The sequence below is a fragment of the Monodon monoceros genome, unplaced genomic scaffold, assembly GCF_005190385.1.
Source record: "Monodon monoceros isolate NGI ecotype Baffin Bay Population unplaced genomic scaffold, NGI_Narwhal_1 Super_Scaffold_22, whole genome shotgun sequence".
Taxonomy (NCBI): Eukaryota; Metazoa; Chordata; class Mammalia; order Artiodactyla; family Monodontidae; genus Monodon; species Monodon monoceros.
This window is the reverse complement of record NW_021703779.1, coordinates 16286679-16305572: the sequence shown is the minus strand read 5'-3', so window position 1 is coordinate 16305572 and position 18894 is coordinate 16286679. Positions and strand designations below refer to the sequence as shown.

Sequence of the window (18894 nt, the reverse complement as noted above, 5' to 3'; positions counted from 1 at the left end):
TCTGTGGAGGATGGATTGGAAGGAAAGCAGTACTAGAGAAAGAGAGATCAGTAAGGAGCTATTCCGATTTTCTTTGGGGACGGAGGGAGGGGAAGAAGGAATCTATCCTCTCTGTGCCGTTTTTGGTGGGTAGATGACAGCATCCATCTGTGTGCCCTCCAGCTAGAAATTGAACTGCAAAATGTTAAATTAAGTAGTTTGGTGCTACCATCTAGCTTATGTATTTTGCCTTAATATTGCCTCAATCTTAGATTTCTTTAATAGCATCAAATGTTTTTACGGTATCTAGTTCACTGTGGCTAGTTAATAGGCATTTGTAGTTGTATCTGTCAGGATTCTTTCAGATGTAACTGACACAAACCCACCTCAAATGGCCTTTAAGCACAAAAGAGAATTTATTGCTCAAATAACTGAAAATCCCAAGGGACTGGGCTAGATTCAGGCATGGCTGGATTTAGGAGCTCAAATGATCAAGTATACCTCTTTGTATTACTTGGCCCTGTTTGACTCAGAGTGGGCTTTATTCTCTGGCAGGCTCATCTCAAGTGGTGGCAGAAGTGGTCCCTTGGCAGCTCCAGGTTATAGTCTTTCAGATTGGTGCCCTCTGTAGAAAGAAAGCTTTTCCTATAGTGCCCCCAGAGAAAGTCCTGACTGTGAATGGCTCTCAGTTGGTCCAGCTTGGGTCGTGTGCACATCCCTGAACTGTGCCTAGGTTGGCCAGGCTGGGTCACACGTCCTTCCCTGCAGCTGGGGCTGTGGCCAGGGGTCAGGCAGTTATGGGATCAACCCTGCCTCCCCTCCCCAGAACCACACTGAATCAGAGCAGGGGAAATTATAGGCCATTACCAGAAAAGGGGTAACAGTTACTGGATAGGCAGAGGCAACAGTGGTTTCCATTAGAATAGGGATGAAATAAAGGGCCCGAGGGGTCCCGACCCATGGTCTCCAGTCTGCTTCGAACCCTTCTTTTTATACAAAAGGAAACCAAGGGCCAGAGAAGTTAAGTAATTCGCTCAAGATCACATAGCTAATAAGTGGCAAAGCAGATTTGAACCCAGGTGTATCTTACACAGTGTGGGGGCTGTGGCCTTAAACACTGCATTATGTTCCGTGCCTCCCTTGAGGAACGGCCTTCAGGGACCTTCTGCACAAATAATACCAGAGACTGAGCTCACATTACGTACAACCCTGTCCATTCTATTTGGAAAATTCTAAATGTTAGGAAGCTCTTATGTTGAGTTGAAATCTGACTTGAGTTGAATAGCCAAAAAAATCAAATCCCTCTTTCAGAGGACAACCTTTCAGCAATTTGAAGATGCTAACTTGCTCTCCCTTAAACCTTCTCTAAACACCCTATTCTCCCTTCATGAGCTGTGGCTCTCAGCCTCTTCATAGCCCTGATCAACTTCTGGGTATGTTCCAGGTAGGGAATATCCCTTTTCAAACATGGTGTTTGGCAGTGACAGTATGCCACGTGTGCTCTGCCAGGCTGGCAGTTCAGTGAGACGCTCATTTCCCTTGTTCTGAAAACTCTACTTCCATTAACATAGCCTTGATTTTTTGGTATCCACTCACATGCTGTTCGTAGGTCATTCGTTGTTAAAACTTGCAGGCAGTGTTGTATAGTTGAAATTTCTTGTACCTAAATACTGGGGCAAGATGTGGCTGGGTCAAAGGGTAGCTGCTGGGATGGGGGAGTGGGGGGGTGATTTGGAAAAAAGAGAAGAGGTTCTGTTTAAAGAGTTGTTGGGGCCCTGGCAGTGGGAGTGTATGTGTAAAGGGAGCTGAGTCATCTCAAATGTGTGGGAGTGATTGCTACTAAAATTAGTTAAGCAGACATTTATTGAACACGTAAGCCCAATAAATAAATTCTTGTTGAATTCTGTCTAGTTTCGTTTCAACCTGTTTTCTAAGTCCTTAAGTGTTCTGCTGTTCTGGGTCAGCATCCACATTGCAGCCCTTACCTGCCCCTCCTCTCACATGCACACGCCCTCTTAGGAGCAGTGGATGCCACCTTTTCAACATCGCTGCTCTCTTCTGTTGTTAATCCTCCCCATCCCCTGATTGCTCTCAGTATCATCTTGGTATTGCCACCAACCAAGAAGATTGTATAAGTGTTGTTTCTTGAGCGTATATGACGAAGACTTGAGCTTTTATTATTTTTATTTTTCAGGTTGATAATTTTAACATTGAATATATGTTTTTAAACTACACACCCACCACCCTAGGGAGCCATGTACACTGTCTTCTTCGGTCATCTTGTACCACTGTACCGTTACCCTCACTGAAATTCACTGCCCTAACTTCTGCCTCCTTAAACTTCACCTCTGTCCTTTGAGTTTACCATTCTCTGTTTAACCCATCTCATCTCTGAATCTAGGGATAAGCCATTTCCTATGCTTGAAGCAGCTTCCCTGTTTTACCCACTTTTCTACTTATAAAGCAAAAATGAGGATTTACCACCTGTTTGAATCATTCCCAAGATTCATGCTTCTTCAGAGTTTCCTAAAGAAAGACTACAGTTCTATGAATTTTAAAACGTGTATAGAGTCACATAACCACCACCATAATCAAAATACAAAGCAGTTCCTTCGACTAAAAAATCTCCCTCCTGCTGCCTCTTTATAGTCACACATCCCACCCAACCCTAATCTCTAGAAACTGCTGATTTGTTCCGTGTCACTATAGTTTTGTCTTTTCAAGATTGTCATGTAAGTGGAATCATATGGTATGTAACCTTTGAGAGAGGCTTCTTTCACTTAGTATAATGCCCCCGAGATTCATCCAAGTTGTCGTGTGTATCAGTAGTTTGTTCTTTTTCATTGCCAAGTAGTATTCATTATATGGACATATCACAGTGTGTTTATCCATTCACCCGTTGAAGGAAATTTGAGTTATTTACAGTTTCTGGCAGTTATGGATCGAGCTGCTTTAAACATGCATGTAGAGGTTTGCATTTCTCTAGGGTAAATACCTAGGAGCAGGTTTGCTGGGTCATAGGGTAAGTGTCTGTTTAACTTCATTAGAAATCACCAAACTCTTTTCTAGAATGGCAGCACTATTTTGCATTCCCACCAACAGTGTGTGAGGATTCAAGTGGCTCTATGCCCCTGTTAACAGTACTGGCATTAGTTTTTCTATACTTTAAATTTTCATTTATTTATTTATTGAAGTATACTTGATTTACAATGTTGTGTTTCTGGTGTACAGCAAAGTGATTCAGTTATATATATACATATTCTTTTTTATATTCTTTTCCATTATGGTTTATTACAGGATATTGAATATAGTTCCCTGTGCTATACAACAGGACCTTGTTGTTTATCTATTATATATATAGTAGTTTGTATCTGCTCATTCCAAACTCCTAATTTATCCCTCCCCACCTCCTTTTCCTTCTGGTAACCATAAGTTTATTTTCTATGTCTGTGAGTCTGTTTCTATTTTGTAAACAAGTTCATTTGTATCATATTTTAGATTCCACATGCAAGTGATACGTGGTATTTGTCTTTCTCTTCTGACTTACTTAGTATGATAATCTCTAAGTCCATCCATGTTGCTGCAAATGGCATTATTTCATTCTTTTTTATGGGAGAGTAGTATTCCATTGTCTGTGTATACACACACACACACACACACACACACACCACCCATCTTCTTTATCCATTCATCTGTTGATGGACATTTAGGTTGCTTCCATGTCTTGGCTATTGTAAGTAGTGCTGCTGTGAACATTGGGATGAATGTATCTTTTCAAATTACAGTTTTCTCCAGATATATGCCCAGGAGTGGGATTGCTGGATCACACGGTAGCTCTCTTTCTAGTTTTTTAAGGAACCTCCATACTGTTTTCCATAGTGGCTGTACCAGTTTACATTCCCACCAACAGTGTAGGACGGTTCCCTTTTCTCCACACCCTCTCTGGCATTTGTTATTTGTAGACTTCGATGATGGCCATTCTGACTGGTATGAGGTGATACCTCATTGTAGTTTTGATTTTGTTTTAATTAATTTATTTTTGGCTGTGTTGGGTCTTCATTGCTGTGCTCAGGCGTTCTCTAGCTGCACTGAGTAGGAGCTACTCTTTGTGACAGTGTGTGAGCTTCTTGTTGCAGTGGGTTCTCTTGTTGCGAGCACGGGCTCTAGGAATGCAGGCTTCAGTAGTTGTGGCTCACGGGCTGTAGAGCGCAGGCTCAGTTGTTGTGGCACACGGGCTTAGTTGCTCTGCGTCATGTGGGGTCTTCCCAGACCAGGGCTCAAACCTATGTCCCCGGCATTGGCAGGCGGATTCTTAACCACTCTGCCACCAGGGAAGTCCCTAGTTTTGATTTTAATAATTAGCAATGTTGAGTATCTTTTCATGTGTCTGTTGGCTATCTGTATGTCTTCTTTGGAGAAATGCCTCTTTAGGTCTTCTGCCCATTTTTTGATCGGGTTGTTTGTTTTTTTGTTATTGAGTTGTATGAGCTGTTAGTATATTTTAGAAATTAAGCCCTTGTCAGTTGCATCATTTGCAAATATTTTCTCCCATTCCGTAGGTTGTCTTTTTATTTTGTTTATGGTTTCCTTTGCTGTGCAAAAGCTTGTAAGTTTGATTTGGTTCCATTTGTTATATTTGCTTTTATTTCTCCTGTCTTGGGAGACTGATCTAAGAAAACATTCTTACATTTATGTCAGAGAATGTTTTGCCTGTGTTCTCTTCTAGGATTTTTATGGCGTCATGTTTTATATTTAAGTGTTTAAGCCATTTTGAGTTTATTTTTGTGTATGGTGTGAGGGAGTGTTCTAACTTCACTGATTTATATGTGACTGTCCAGCTTGCCCAGCACCACTCGCTGACGAGATTGTCTTTTCTCCATTGTATATTCTTGCCTCCTTTGCCGAAGATTAATTGATCATAGGTGTGTGGATTTATTTCTGGGCTGTCTATTCTGTTTCATTGATCCATATGTCTGTTTTTGTGCCAGTACCATGTTGTTTTGATTACTGTAGCTTTGTAGTATAGTCTGAAATCAGGGCAGGTTATACCTCCAGCTTTGTTCTTTTTCCTCAGGCTTATTTTGGCAATTCTAGGTCTTTCATAGTTCCACATAAATTTTAGGATTATTTGTTCTAGTTCTGTGAAAAAGGTCATGGATAATTTGATAGTGATCGCATTTAATCTGTAGATTGCTTTGGGGAGTATGGCCATTTTAACAATATTCTTCCAATCCAGGAGCATGGGATATCTTTCCATTTCTTTGAATCATCTGTAATTTCCTTAATCAATGTTTTATAGTTCTCAGCACATAAGTCTTTCACCTCCTTGGTCAGGTTTATTCCTAGATATTTTTTATTATTATTATTTTTTTGCGGTACGCGGGCCTCTCACTGCTGTGGCCTCTCCCGCTGCGGAGCACAGGCGCCGGATGCGCAGGCTCAGTGGCCATGGCCCACGGGCCCAGCCACTCCGCAGCATGTGGGATCCTCCCGGTCCGGGGCACGAACCTGCGTCTTCTGCATCAGCAGGCGGACTCTCAACCACTGCGACACCAGGGAAGCCCCCTAGATATTTTTTTATGTGATTTTAAAAGGGGTTGTTTTTTACTTTCCCTTTCTGATACTTCATTGTTTGTGTAAAGAAATGCAAAAGATTTCTGTTTGTTAATCTTGTATCCTGCCACCTTGCTGAATTCGTTTATTAGTTCTACTAGTTTTTGTGTGGAGTCTTAAGGGTTTTCTATATATAGTATCATGTTATCTGCATATAATGACAGTTTTACCTCTTCCCTTCCAATTTGGATACCTTTTATTTCTTTTTCTTGTCTGACTGCTGTGGCTAGGACTTCCAATACTATGTTGAAGAGAAGTGAGAGTGGGCATCCTTCTCTTGTTCCAGATTTTAGTGGGAAGGCTTTCAGGTTTTCACCATTGAGTCTTATGTTGGCTGTGGGTTTGTCATAAATAGCTTTTATTATGTTGAGATATGTTCCCTCTATACCCACTTCGGTAAGAGTTTTTAACATGAATAGATGTTGAATTTTATCAAATGCTTTTTCTGCATCTGTTGAAATGATCGTGGTTTGGCAGTATTTTTTTATTTTAGCCATTTCAATAGGTAGGTAGTGCTATCTCACAGTGGTTTTAATTTGCATTTCCTTAATAGCTAATGATGTTGGCCTTTTTAAAAAATTTTATTTATCTATTTTTGGCTGCATTGGGTCTTCATTGCTGCACACGGGCTTTCTCTGTGGCGAGCAGGGGCTACTCTTTGTTGCAGTGCACGTGCTTCTTGTTGCAGTGGCTTCTCTTGTTGTGGAGCATGGGCTCTAGGCACGCGGGCTTCAGTAGTTGTGGCTCACAGGCCCTAGAGTGCAGGCTCAGTAGTTGTGGTGCACTGGCTTAGTTGCTCCATGGCATGTGGGATCTTCCTGGACTAGGGCTCGAACTCGTGTCCCCTGCATTGGCAGACAGATTCTTAACCAATGTGCCAACAGGGAAGCCCTTTTCAAGTTTTTTTTCAACCAATTTTTAAATAAGTTGTTTTCTTACTGTTGAGTTTTGAGAGTTCTTTCCATATGCTGGATACAATTCCCTTGTTGAACATGTGACTCGCAAATAGTTTCTCCCAGTCTATAGCTTGTCTTTTTATCTCTTAAGTGTCTTTCACAGAGAAAAAGGTTTTAATTTTGATAAAGTCCAGTTTATCGATTTTTCTTCTATGGATGGTTCTTTTGATGTCATGGCTAATTTTGCCTAATTTTAAGTCATGAAGATTTTTCTTCTACGTTTTCTTTTTAAAATTATTTTATTTATCTATTTTTGGCTGCCTTGGGTCGTCGTTGCTGTGTGCGGGCTTTCTCTAGTTGTGGCGAGCGGGGGCTGCTCATTGTTGTGATGTGTGGGCTTCTCATTGCGGTGGCTTCTCTTTGTTGCAGGGCACAGGCTCTAGGTACGTGGCCTGCAGTAGTTGTGGCACGTGGGCTCAGTAGTTGTGGCTTGCGCGCCCTAGAGCACGGGCTCAGTAGTTGTGCCGCGTGGGCTTAGTTGCTCTGTGGCATGTGGAATCTTCCCAGACCAGGGCTCAAACCCGTATCCCCTGCATTGGCAGGCAGATTCTTAACAACTGCGCCACCAGGGAAGTCCCATCTTCTATGTTTTCTTACAGAAGTTTTATAGGTTTACATTTTACATTTAGATCTGTGATCCATTTTGAGTTAACGTTGTGTAAGATGTGGGATTTAGATTCAGATTCATTTTCTTGCATATGGATGTTCATTTGTTCCAATACCATTTATTAAAAAGACTGTTCTTTCTCCCTTTGTGTTTAGACCTTTGTCAAAGGTCAATTTGTCATATGTGTGTGGATCTACTTCTGGTCTCTGTTCTAGGCCCTATGTCTGTATCCCTTTTCCTCTTGTTAGGTGCACACACATTTAGGATTATTATATCTTCATAGGAACTGACCCTTTCATTATTATGTAACATCTCTCTGTATCCCTGGTCGTTTTCTTTGCTGTGAAGTCTACTTTGTCTGATGTTAATATCTCAGTTCGTTTCCCCTCTTCTCCCTATGCTGAAGAGTAGGATTTCAGTTTATTACTTTAACAATTTTTTTATAAGCCCAAAAGCAAAAGGCAAGTAATTCATCACCATTTTAATCTCTGAGCACTTTAGATTCAGTAATGATTCGGCTGTGGAGGCGGCAGGTGGGGGTGTTTCCCAGCCCATCACAGCTAGCAGGCGACGTCACCATGACAGCATAGTTGTTCACAATTATTCATATAATAATTGTTCACATAGAGGGCAGACAGCAGAAGCAAGAAGAACTACAATTTTGCAGCATGTGGAAGGAAAACCACGTTCACGGAAAGATAGACAAAATGAAAAGGCAGAGGACTTTGTACCAGATGAGGGAACAAGATAAACCCCAGAAAAACAACTAAATGAAGTGGCGATAGGCAACCTTCCAGAAAAAGAATTCAGAATAATGATAGTGAAGATGACCCAGGACCTTGGGAAAAGAATGGAGGCAAAGATGGAGAAGATGCAAGAAATGTTTAACAGAGACCTAGAAGAATTAACGAACAAACACCTAGAAGAATTAAAGAACAAACAAACAGAGATGAATAGTACAGTAACTGAAATGAAAAATACACTAGAAGGAATCAATACCAGAATAACTGAGGCAGAAGAACGGATAAGTGACCTGGAAGACAAAATGGTGGAGTTCACTGCTGCAGAACAGAATAAAGAAAAAAGAATGAAAAGAAATGAAGACAGCCTAAGAGACATCTGGGACAACATTAAATGCAACAACATTTGCATTAAAGGGGTCCCAGAAGGAGAAGAGAGAGAGAAAGGACCCGAGAAAATATTTGAAGAGATTATAGTCAAAAACTTCCCTAATATGAGAAAGGAAATAGCCACCCACGTCCAGGAAGCACAGAGAGTCTCAGGCAGAATAAACCCAAGGGAAACACACCAAGACATATAGTAATCAAATAGACAAAAATTAAAGACAAAGAAAAATTACTGAAATCATATAACAAATAACATATAAGGGAACTGAAATCATATAATCAAATAACATATAAGGGAACTCCTATAAGGTTAACAGCTGATTTCTCAGAAGAAACTCTACAAGCCAGAAGGGAATGGCATGATATATTTAAAGTGATGAAAGGGAAGAACCTACAACCAAGATTACTCTACCCGGCAAGGACCTCATTCAGATTCGACAGAGAAATCAAAAGCTTTACAGACAAGCAAAAGCGAAGAGAATTCAGCACCACCAAACCAGCTCTACAACAAATGCTAAAGGAACTTCTCTAAGTGGGAAACACAAGAGAAGAAACGGACCTACAAAAACAAACCTAAAACAATTAAGAAAATGGTCATAGGAACATACATATCCATAATTACCTTAAACGTGAATGGATTAAATGCTCCAACCAAAAGACACATGCTCGCTGAATGGATACAAAAACAAGACCCATATATATGTTGTCTACAAGAGACCAACTTCAGACCTAGGGACACACACAGACTGAAAGTGAGGGGATGGAAACAGATGTTCCATGCAAATGGAAATCAAAAGAAAGCTGGAGTAGCTATACTCATATCAGACAAAATAGACTTTAAAATAAAGAATGCTACAAGAGACAAGGAAGGACACTACATCATGATCAAGGGATCAATCCAAGAAGAAGATATAACAATTATAAATATATATGCACCCAACATAGGAGCACCTCAATACATAAGGCAACTGCTAACACCTGTAAAACAGGAAATCGACAGTAACACAATAATGGTGGGGGACTTTAACACCTCACTTACACCAATGAACATATCATCCAGACAGAAAATTAATAAGGAAACAGAAGCTTTAAATGACGCAATAAACCAGATAGATTTAATTGATATTTATAGGACATTCCATCCAAAAACAGCACGTTACACTTTCTTCTCAAGTGCGCACGGAACATTCTCCAGGATAGATCACATCTTGGGCCACAAATGAAGCCTCAGTAAATTTAAGAAAATTGAAATCATATCCAGTATCTTCTGACCACAATGCTATGAGATTAGAAATCAATTACAAGGAAAGAAGCATAAATAACACAAACACATGGAGGCTAAACAATACATTACTAAATAATCAAGAGATCACTGGAGAAATCAGAGGAAATCAAAAAATACCTACAGACAGATTACAACGAAAACACGACGATCGAAAACCTATGGGATGCAGCAAAAGCAGTTCTAAGAGGGAAGTTTATAGCAATACCAGCCTACCTCAAGAAACAAGAAAAGTCTCAAATAAACAATCTAACCTTCCACCTAAAGGAACTAGAGAAAGAAGAAGAAACAAAACCCAAAGTTAGTAGAAGGAAAGATATCATAAAGATCAGAGCAGAAATAAATAGAAACAAAGGAAACGATAGCAAGGATCAATAAAACTAAAACCTGGTTCTTTGAGAAGATAAACAAAATTGATAAACCTTTTGCCAGACTCATCAAAACAAAGAAGGAGAGGACTCAACTCAATAAAATTAGAAAAGAAAAAGGAGAAGTTACAGCGGACACCACACAAACACAAAGCATCATAAGAGACTACTACAAGCAACTCTATGCCAATAAAACGGACAACCTGGAAGAAATGGACAAATTCTTAGAAAGGTATAACCTTCCAAGGCTGAACCAGGAAGAAATAGAAAATATGAACAGACCAATCACAAGTAATGAAATTGAAACTGTGATTAAAAATCTTCCAACAAACAAAAGTCCAGGCCCAGATGGCTTCACAGGTGAATTCTATCAAACATTTAGAGAAGAGCTAACACCCGTCCTTCTCAAACTCTTCCAAAAAATTGCGAAGGAAGGAACACTCCCAAACTCCTTCTATGAGGCCACTGTCACCCTGATACCAAAACCAGACAAAGATACAACAAAAAAAATTACACACCAATATCACTGATGATTGTAGATGCAAAAATCCTCAACAAAATACTAGCAAACAGAATCCAACAACACATTAAAAGGATCATACACCATGACCAAGTGGGATTTATCCCAGGGATACACTGATTCTTCAGTATACGCAAATCAATACATGTGATACACCATATTAACAAATTTATAAATAAAAACCATATGATCATCTTAATAGATGCAGAAAAAGCTTTTGACAAAATTCAACACCCATGTACGATAGAAACTCTCCAGAAAGTGGACATAGAAACTACCTCAACGTAAAAAGGGCATATACAACAAACCCACAGCAAACATCATTCTCAATGGTGAAAAACTGAAAGTATTTCCTCTAAGATCAGGAAGAAGACAAGGATGTCCACTCTCGCCACTATTATTCGACATAGTTTTGGAAGTCCTAACCATGGCAATCAGAGAAGAAAAAGAAATAAAAGGAATACAAATTGGAAAAGAAGTCAAACTGTCACTGTTTGCAGATGACATGACACTATACATAGAGAATCCTAAAACTACCACCAGAAAACTACTAGAGCTAATCAATGAATTTGGTAAAGTTACAGAATACAAAATTTATTTATTTATTATTATTTTTTAAAATTTATTTTTGGCCGCATTGGGTCTTCATTGCTGCACGTGGGCTTTCTCTAGCTGTGGCGAGAGGGGGCTACTCTTCATTGCGGTGTGTGGGCTTCTTATTATGGTGGCTTATCTTGTTGTGGAGCATGGGCTCTAGGCACGTGGGCTTCAGTAGTTGTGGCTTGTGGGCTCTAGAGCACAGGCTCAGTAGTTGTAGTGCACGGGATTAGCTGCTCCGCGGCATGTGGGATCTTACCAGACCAGGGTTCGAATCTGTGTCCCCTGCATTGGCAGGCGGATTCTTAACCACTGCGCTACCAGGGAAGCCCCGCAGGATACAAAGTTAATGCACAGAAATCTCTTGCATTCCTATACACTGACAATGAAAGATGAGAAAGAGAAATTAAGGAAACAGTCCCATTCACCATTGCAACAAAAAGAATAAAATACCTAGGAATACACCTACCTAAGGAGGTAAAAGACCTGTACACAGAAAATTATAAGACACTGATGAAAGAAATCAAAGATGACACAAACAGATGGAGAACTATACCATGTTCTCGGATTGGAAGAATCAATATTGTGAAAATGACTATACTACCCAAAGCAGTCTACAGATTCAATGCAATCCCTATCAAATTACCAGTGGCATTTTTTACAGAACTAGAACAAAAAAGTTTTAAAATTTGTATGGAGACACAGAAGATCCCGAATAGCCAAAGCAGTCTTGAGGGAAAGAAACGGAGCTGGAGGAATCAGACTCCACGACTTCACACTGTACTACAAAGCTACAGTAATCAAGACAGGATGGGACTGGTACAAGAACAGAAATATAGATCAATGCAGTAGGATAGAAAGCCCAGAGATAAACCCACGCACCTATGGTCAACTAATCTATGACAAAGGAGGCAAGGATACACAATGGAGAAAAGACTGTCTCTTCAACAAGTGGTGCTGGGAAAACTGGACAGCTACATGTAAAAGAATGAAATTAGAACACTCTCTAACACCATACACAAAAAATACACTCAAAGTGGATTAGAGACCTAAATGTAAGACCAGACACTATAAAAGTGTTAGTTGAAAACATAGTAAGAACACTCTTTGACATAAATCACAGCAAGATCTTTTTTGATCCACCTCCTAGAGTAATGGAAATAAAAACAAAAATTAACAAATGGGACCTAATGAAACTTAAAAGCTTTTGAAAAGAAACCTACAAACAAGACAAAAAGACAACCCTCAGAATGGGAGAAAATATTTGCAAACAAGTCAACAGACAGGATTAATCTCCAAAATATATAAACAGCTCATGCAGCTCAATATTAAAAAAACAAACAACCCAATCAAGAAATGGGCAGAAGGCCTAAATAGACATTTCTCCAAAGAAGACATACAGATGGCCAAGAAGCACGTGAAAAGCTGCTCAACATCACTAATTATTAGAGAAATGCAAATCAAAACTACAATGAGGTATCACCTCACACCAGTGAGAATGGGCATCATCAGAAAATCTACAAACAACAAATGCTGGAGAGGGTGTGGAGGAAAGGGAACCCTCTTGCACTGTTGGTGGGAATGTAAATTGATACACCCGCTATGGAGAACAGTATGGAGGTTCCTTAAAGAACTAAAAATAGAATTACCATATGACCCAGCAATCCCACTACTGGGCATATACCCAGAGAAAACCATAATTCAAAAAGACACATGCACCCCAATGTTCACTGCAGCACTGTTTACAGTAGCCAGGTCATGGAACCAACCTAAGTGTCCATGTACAGGTGAATAGGTAAAGAAGATGTGGCACATATGTACAATGGAATATTACTCAGCCATAAAAAGAAACAAAATTGAGTTATTTGTAGTGAGGTGGATGGACCTAGAGTCTGTCATACAGAGTGAAGTCAGTCAGAAAGAAAAACAAATACCGTATGCTATCACATATATATGGAATCAAAAAAAATGGTTATGAAGAACCTAGGGGCAGGACAAGAATAACGATGCAGACGTAGCAAATGGACTTGAGGACACGGGGAGGGGGAAGGGTAAGCTGGGATGAAGTGAGAGAGTGGCATGGACATATATACACTACCAAATGTAGAATAGATAACTAGTGGGAAGCAGCTGCATAGCACAGGGAGATCAGCTCGGTGCTTGGTGACCACCTAGAGGGGTGGGATTGGGAGGGTCGGAGGGAGGGAGACGCAAAGGGGAGGAGATATGGGGATGTATGTATATGTGTAGCTGATTCATTTTGTTATACAGCAGAAACTAACACACCATTGTAAAGCAATTTTACTCCAATAAAGATGTTAAAAAGAAAAGTGGTACATATATACAATGGAATATTACTCAGCCATAAAATGGAATGAAATTAGGTCATTTGTAGAGACGTGGATGGATCTAGAGACTGGCATACAGAGTGAAGTAAGTCAGAAAGAGAAAAACAAATATCGTATATTAACGCATATATGTGGAACCTAGAAAAATGGTACAGATGAACCCGTTTGCAGGGCAGAAATAGAGACACAGATGTAGAGAAAAAATGTATGGACACCAAGGGGGGAAGATGGTGGGGGTGGGGGTGGTGGTGGGATGAATTGGGAGATTGGGATTGACATGGATACACTAATATGTATAAAATAGTTAAACTGTATAAAAAAGTAAATAAAATAAAATTCAGCAATTCAAAAATAAAAAGTATTACAGAAGTGTCTAAGGCAGGTACAGATTTTGTGATGTTGGTCAGCTTTTAATATTCATAACTTGTGATTTCTTTCCTTGGTTTAAATAAGTATAATTTTCATACCTAAAAAGTAATAGTAATAATAATTATTCACATAATGGTTGTTCACAGTTATTTGCTTCTCACCCCTGGGAGAGGCTTCCACATCCTTACCCTGTGGAACTTAGGAATGGCCGTGTGACTTGCTTTCAACAATGAGACACGAGAGGAAGTGATATGTGTCAGTTCTAACCAGCAGCTGTTAAGAGGCAGCTCATGGTTCACTGTCTTTCTTCTCCTCTGCCATGAGATGGGCAGTGTTGTGGGCATAAGGCTGTCCCAGTAGCCTGGTTCCTAGATGGAAGGTAACACAGAGCAGAACCACAGCTGAAAAGGGATGGACACAAGACATGGGCGAGAAATATAAGCCACCAAGATTTTAGTGTTGTTATGACAGTATAGGGGCCAAGCCCTGGGCCCAGTCCATTCTAAGCCTTAGGGTCCTACCCTTTTTTCCCATAAACAGGAGCCAGGAAAGGCGCTTCCCCTAAACTAGAAATGAACAAATGTTGGAGAGGGGCCGACAAATGACTGGATTTAAAAGAGAAACTGCCCAGCTGTTGGCCCCTTGCCCTTGATGAAGCACAGTTTATGTTAGGCTCATCTGTTTTGGACCTCTTCTTCTACAGTTTAAGGATGTCATTGTCAGTTCCCCTAGAGCAGGAGTGCTGAGTCCCAGTGCAGGTCTGTGCCACCTCCTCTAATACTGTATTGGGACACTACCGTTGACTCTTTGTAGCTCTCCTCGTAGCTGCCCCCTTCTCTCCCTATAAGGGCGCTAATCCCCTTCATGAGAGCTCTGCCCACATGACCTAATTATCTCCCAAAGGCCCCACTTTCAATACTGTCACATTGGGAATTAGATTTCAACGTATGAATTTTGGGGAGACACAGGCTTTCAGTTCATAATAGTAGGTATTCCTTTTGCTGAGTGCAGCAGCACTCTAATTTAACATGGCTTGTGTATGCAGTTTTGAATATGGGGGTCCCCTGAAACACCCAGACTGCTTCTCTGTAGTGGAATGAGGCTGAGACAGTTTAGCTCTGGGTGGGGATGAACTAATCCACTTATAGTTAAACCCAAACTAAAGAACCAAAGAGGTGACTTTCAGTTAACAGAACAGTGACATTTCATAATCCAAGCCACACTTGGCTCTGTGTAAGCACTCACTGCTGTGTCATTGGAAGGCTGTTTGTCTCAGTGGACTCACGGTTGATGGGTACGCCAGGAAGGGGCTGAGTTCTTTCTGTGCACCTCCTGATGGTTTCCTGCCCTGAGTTTATCCAACAGGACCCAGAACAGATAAAGATGCCTATGCTATACCTTGTTGGTGCATAGTGATTTTTTAAAAAAGAACTCCAATAGTCCACTATTGGAATGACTCATACCGTCCCTCAGCCACTCCTAGACTTCACTTCTGGTTGACTTTAATATCATTGATCTGTAGTTGTTGGCTGTAGAACAGTGTCAATACACTCAATGCTGCTGCCCCTGAAGGCCCATCAGTTGCGTTTTAGATGTTTTTGAAGAGGGCATAGATTAGTTAAAGAGGAAGTCAAATATTTAATTCCTTAGGTGGGATCATCTGAAACTATGCCAATATTTTTTTTACCCAGTAACCTTGGCAGTATCACTTTGAAAGTACCCAGCAGCGTTTTTTAATGAGCCCTCTTGTAAATAATTTGGTACCCTTTTGAATAATAATTTAAGCTGGCAGGGTTCTGATTGCTATGATGTATTTTATTAGATACATATTTCTTTGCATAATTTCAGGAAAAGTCAACAGAGGCTTTATCTTTATGTGACTCTTTTCCTATCTTATCCATTTTATTTCTAGGCACAGAGTTTATTAAGACTAGATTCTTTAAAAAGTAATAGCTTTATTGAGATATAATTTACTTACCATACAATTCATCTAGCATGTACAATTTAATGGGTTTTAGCATATTCACAGAGTTGTACATCATAACCACAGTCAAGTTTAGAACGTTTTCATCACCCCCAGAAAGGAAAAAACCTGTTAGCAGTCACTCACTCACTCACTCACTCACTCCCCATTTCCTCCCATCCCACTCCTACCCACAGCCCTAGACAACTACTAATCTGCTTTCTATCTCTATAGATTTCCTATTCTGGACATTCTGTACAATTGGAATCATACAGTATGTAGACTTTTGTGACTGACTTCTTTTACTTAGTGTAATGTTTTCAAGGTTCATCCATGCTGTAGCGTGTATTAGTACTTCATTCCTTTTTATTGCTGAATAATATTTCATTGTTCGTATGGATCACATTTTGTTTATCCATTTATCAGTTGATGGACACTTGGGTTGTTTCCTCTTTTGGGCTACTATGAATAATGCTGTGATGAACATTTGTGTACACTTTTTGTGAAGGTCTGGCTTTTTAGTGACTCAGCTGCCCTTTTAAATACTGGTGATACCATAGCTACATAGGAACCCCGATGGCCCCCCCTTTTAAAAATAATTAATTAATTTTTGACTGCGTTGGGTCTTTGTTGCTTTGCTTGGGCTTTTCTCTAGTTGCGGCGAGCGGGGGCTACTCTTCGTTGCCGTGTGCAGGCTTCTCATTGCGGTGGCTTCTCTTGTTGTGGAGCATGGGCTCTAGGCGCACAGGCTCAGTAGTTGTGGCTCGCGGGCTCTAGAGCGCATGCTCAGTATTTGTGGCACACGGGCTTAGTTGCTCCGCAGCACGTGGGATCCTCCCGGACCAGGGATCGAACCCATGCCCCCTGCACTGGCAGGCAGATTCCCAGCCACTGTGCCACCAGGGAAGCCCCTGATGGCCCCTTGCTCGGCACCTCCTCTTTAAGGTAGGTGGCTTCCCCGGTCACACTGAGCTAGAGTGGTAGAGTGGGGCCTCTTGCTCCCATGTTCAATGCTTTACTAAATGGTGTGGAAACACAAAGGGAGAGGAAGATCTAATTGTGTAATGCACAGATTTGTAAAAGCCTTGAAGTCTTTTTCTGTTTGCTGTTTCTTCTGTTCGTTACTTAAAACAGTATGGTCTGGTCTGAAAGCCAAAGAACAAGTACTCACAAGTTAGAAGATCCCTCAGAGATTTTTTTAGTCTAATATCCTCATTATACAGATGAGAAAACCAAAGCCTAGAAAAAGTGATGTCACTTCTCACCCAAGATCACACTGTTGGTGGCAGGGTCTCTTCACTTCTCGTCCCAGCCCTCGTGCCCCGATTAGGGTGAGCGTTCATTGCCCAGGAGCTAGGTGAAGGGCCGTGCTGAATCGTTTTGTCTTCTCTGATAGAATCCCGTCACGGGGCTGCTGTCAGCCAGTCATGAGCAGAAGGACGCCTGGGTGCGGGATAACATCTACAGCATCCTGGCTGTGTGGGGCCTGGGCATGGCCTACCGCAAGAATGCTGACCGCGATGAGGACAAAGCCAAGGCCTACGAGTTGGAGCAGGTAAGGCTGACTGGCAGCCGTGGCTTGGCCGCTCAGCACCTTTTCCTTGAACTGAAAAGCCTACAAGAAGGTAGCTGTGTGTGCAAAACAGTCTGGTACAGGCTTCTCCTCCATTTCTGCTATAGTATATTTTGGGGAGGCACTTTGGTGGTCTCAGCCTCTCATGTGTCTCTCCTTTTGAGATTTTTCCCTCCATAAAAGAACAACAAAAATCACACTGAATAGACATCCAAATTTCTAACTAGCTACATTTCTCTCACACGTGCTCTGTCAACTTTATACATACTTATATACAAGATGTCCTTATAAACTAATATGATAGCTTTTAAAGAGTCAGCACACCAGAACTACACATTCCAAAGTGTATACTCTTTGGAGTAATCGTGTTGAAAGGATATTTATCCAAACATTATTGCCACTGCTTAAAACATGTTTGGAATTTCCTTTAAAAATTCCTTTCAGTTTGAGTCATTCCAAAGCAGTCTTTTTAATTTATAGTCACCCTTTAATTTTGAACCACATTGGTGTTGTCCAATTTTTGTGCCTGTGTTACCATACAGCACAATGAGGACCTTTTATTGTTTTCCAAAATTAGAAACCAGCATACCCACCAAAGCGAAGACTTGCCCATCACTAAGTATGTAAGAAAATAATCTGCCCCTGAGCACAGGAAGTATTTTCAGAGTGTTTTGAGTAATAGCATTGAAGTAAGGAGCATTGATGTATAAAAGTATAGATCTCTTGGCATGAGAGCGTTTGGGATTTGTCTTTGATTCATCATTTCTCATTGGCTGGCACAGCCAGTGGATTGTCAGGTCCAGGGAGAGTTCTTACGGCCCAATTGGTGATTGTTTATAGCAACCAAAGTGGGCATGAGTGGCGGCAGCCTTGACAGCAGTAGGGAAGCTAAGAGAGGAAGCCTGTCTCTGTGAGCAAGGAAAGGACAGTCTGGATTTGACTAGGCATGCTGAGTATGAGGTAATGAAATCACCCAGTCTTGGAGGTAAGGCAAGAATGGGTAGTATAGAAAATGCACATAGGGACTTCCCTGGTGGCGCAGTGGTTAGGAATCCTCCTGCCAATGCAGGGGACACGGATTTGAGCCCTAGTCTGGGAAGAACCCACATGCCGCAGATCAACTAAGCCCGTGTGCCACAACTACTGAGCCTGTGCTCTAGGGCCCGTGAGCCACAACTACTGCAGCCCACGTGCCTAGAGCCTGTGCTCCGCAACAAGAGAAGCCACTGCAGTGAGAAGCCCGCACATCACGACAATGAGTAGCCCCTGCTTGCCACAACTAGAGAAAACCCACGCACAGCAACAAAGACCCAATGCAGCCAACAAATAAAATAATTAATTAATTAATTAATTAATTTTAAAAAAGAGAATAAAATGCATACAGCAAGCACTGAATGCTCCTCTAAGAACTTGGCTATTACATAAGTGAATCATTCATTTAACAGTATAATAATTTGATATTCATGTCCTCCAAACTTTCTATCCTCCTCTGACACAAAATCCAAGTAAACCCATGCCTGTCTATTCACACTCACACGCACGCGTACACACACACACACACACACACACACACACACACACACACACACACA

The 18894-nt window shown here is 41.0% G+C and overlaps 1 protein-coding gene across 4 annotated transcripts in view; it reads left to right on the top strand.

The window, feature by feature from the left end:
* The window catches only part of PHKA2 (phosphorylase kinase regulatory subunit alpha 2), an 81788-nt gene that overhangs the window by 12152 nt on the left and 50742 nt on the right, over positions 1-18894 (top strand). For all 4 annotated transcript variants that reach the window (XR_003796345.1, XM_029240346.1, XM_029240348.1 and 1 more), the window contains exon 2: positions 17126-17284. Coding sequence is in view for 3 of the 4 variants with exons in the window: in XM_029240346.1 (XP_029096179.1) it covers positions 17126-17284 (159 nt within the window). In the remaining variant the exon portion in view is untranslated. The remainder of the gene's footprint in view (positions 1-17125; positions 17285-18894) is intronic.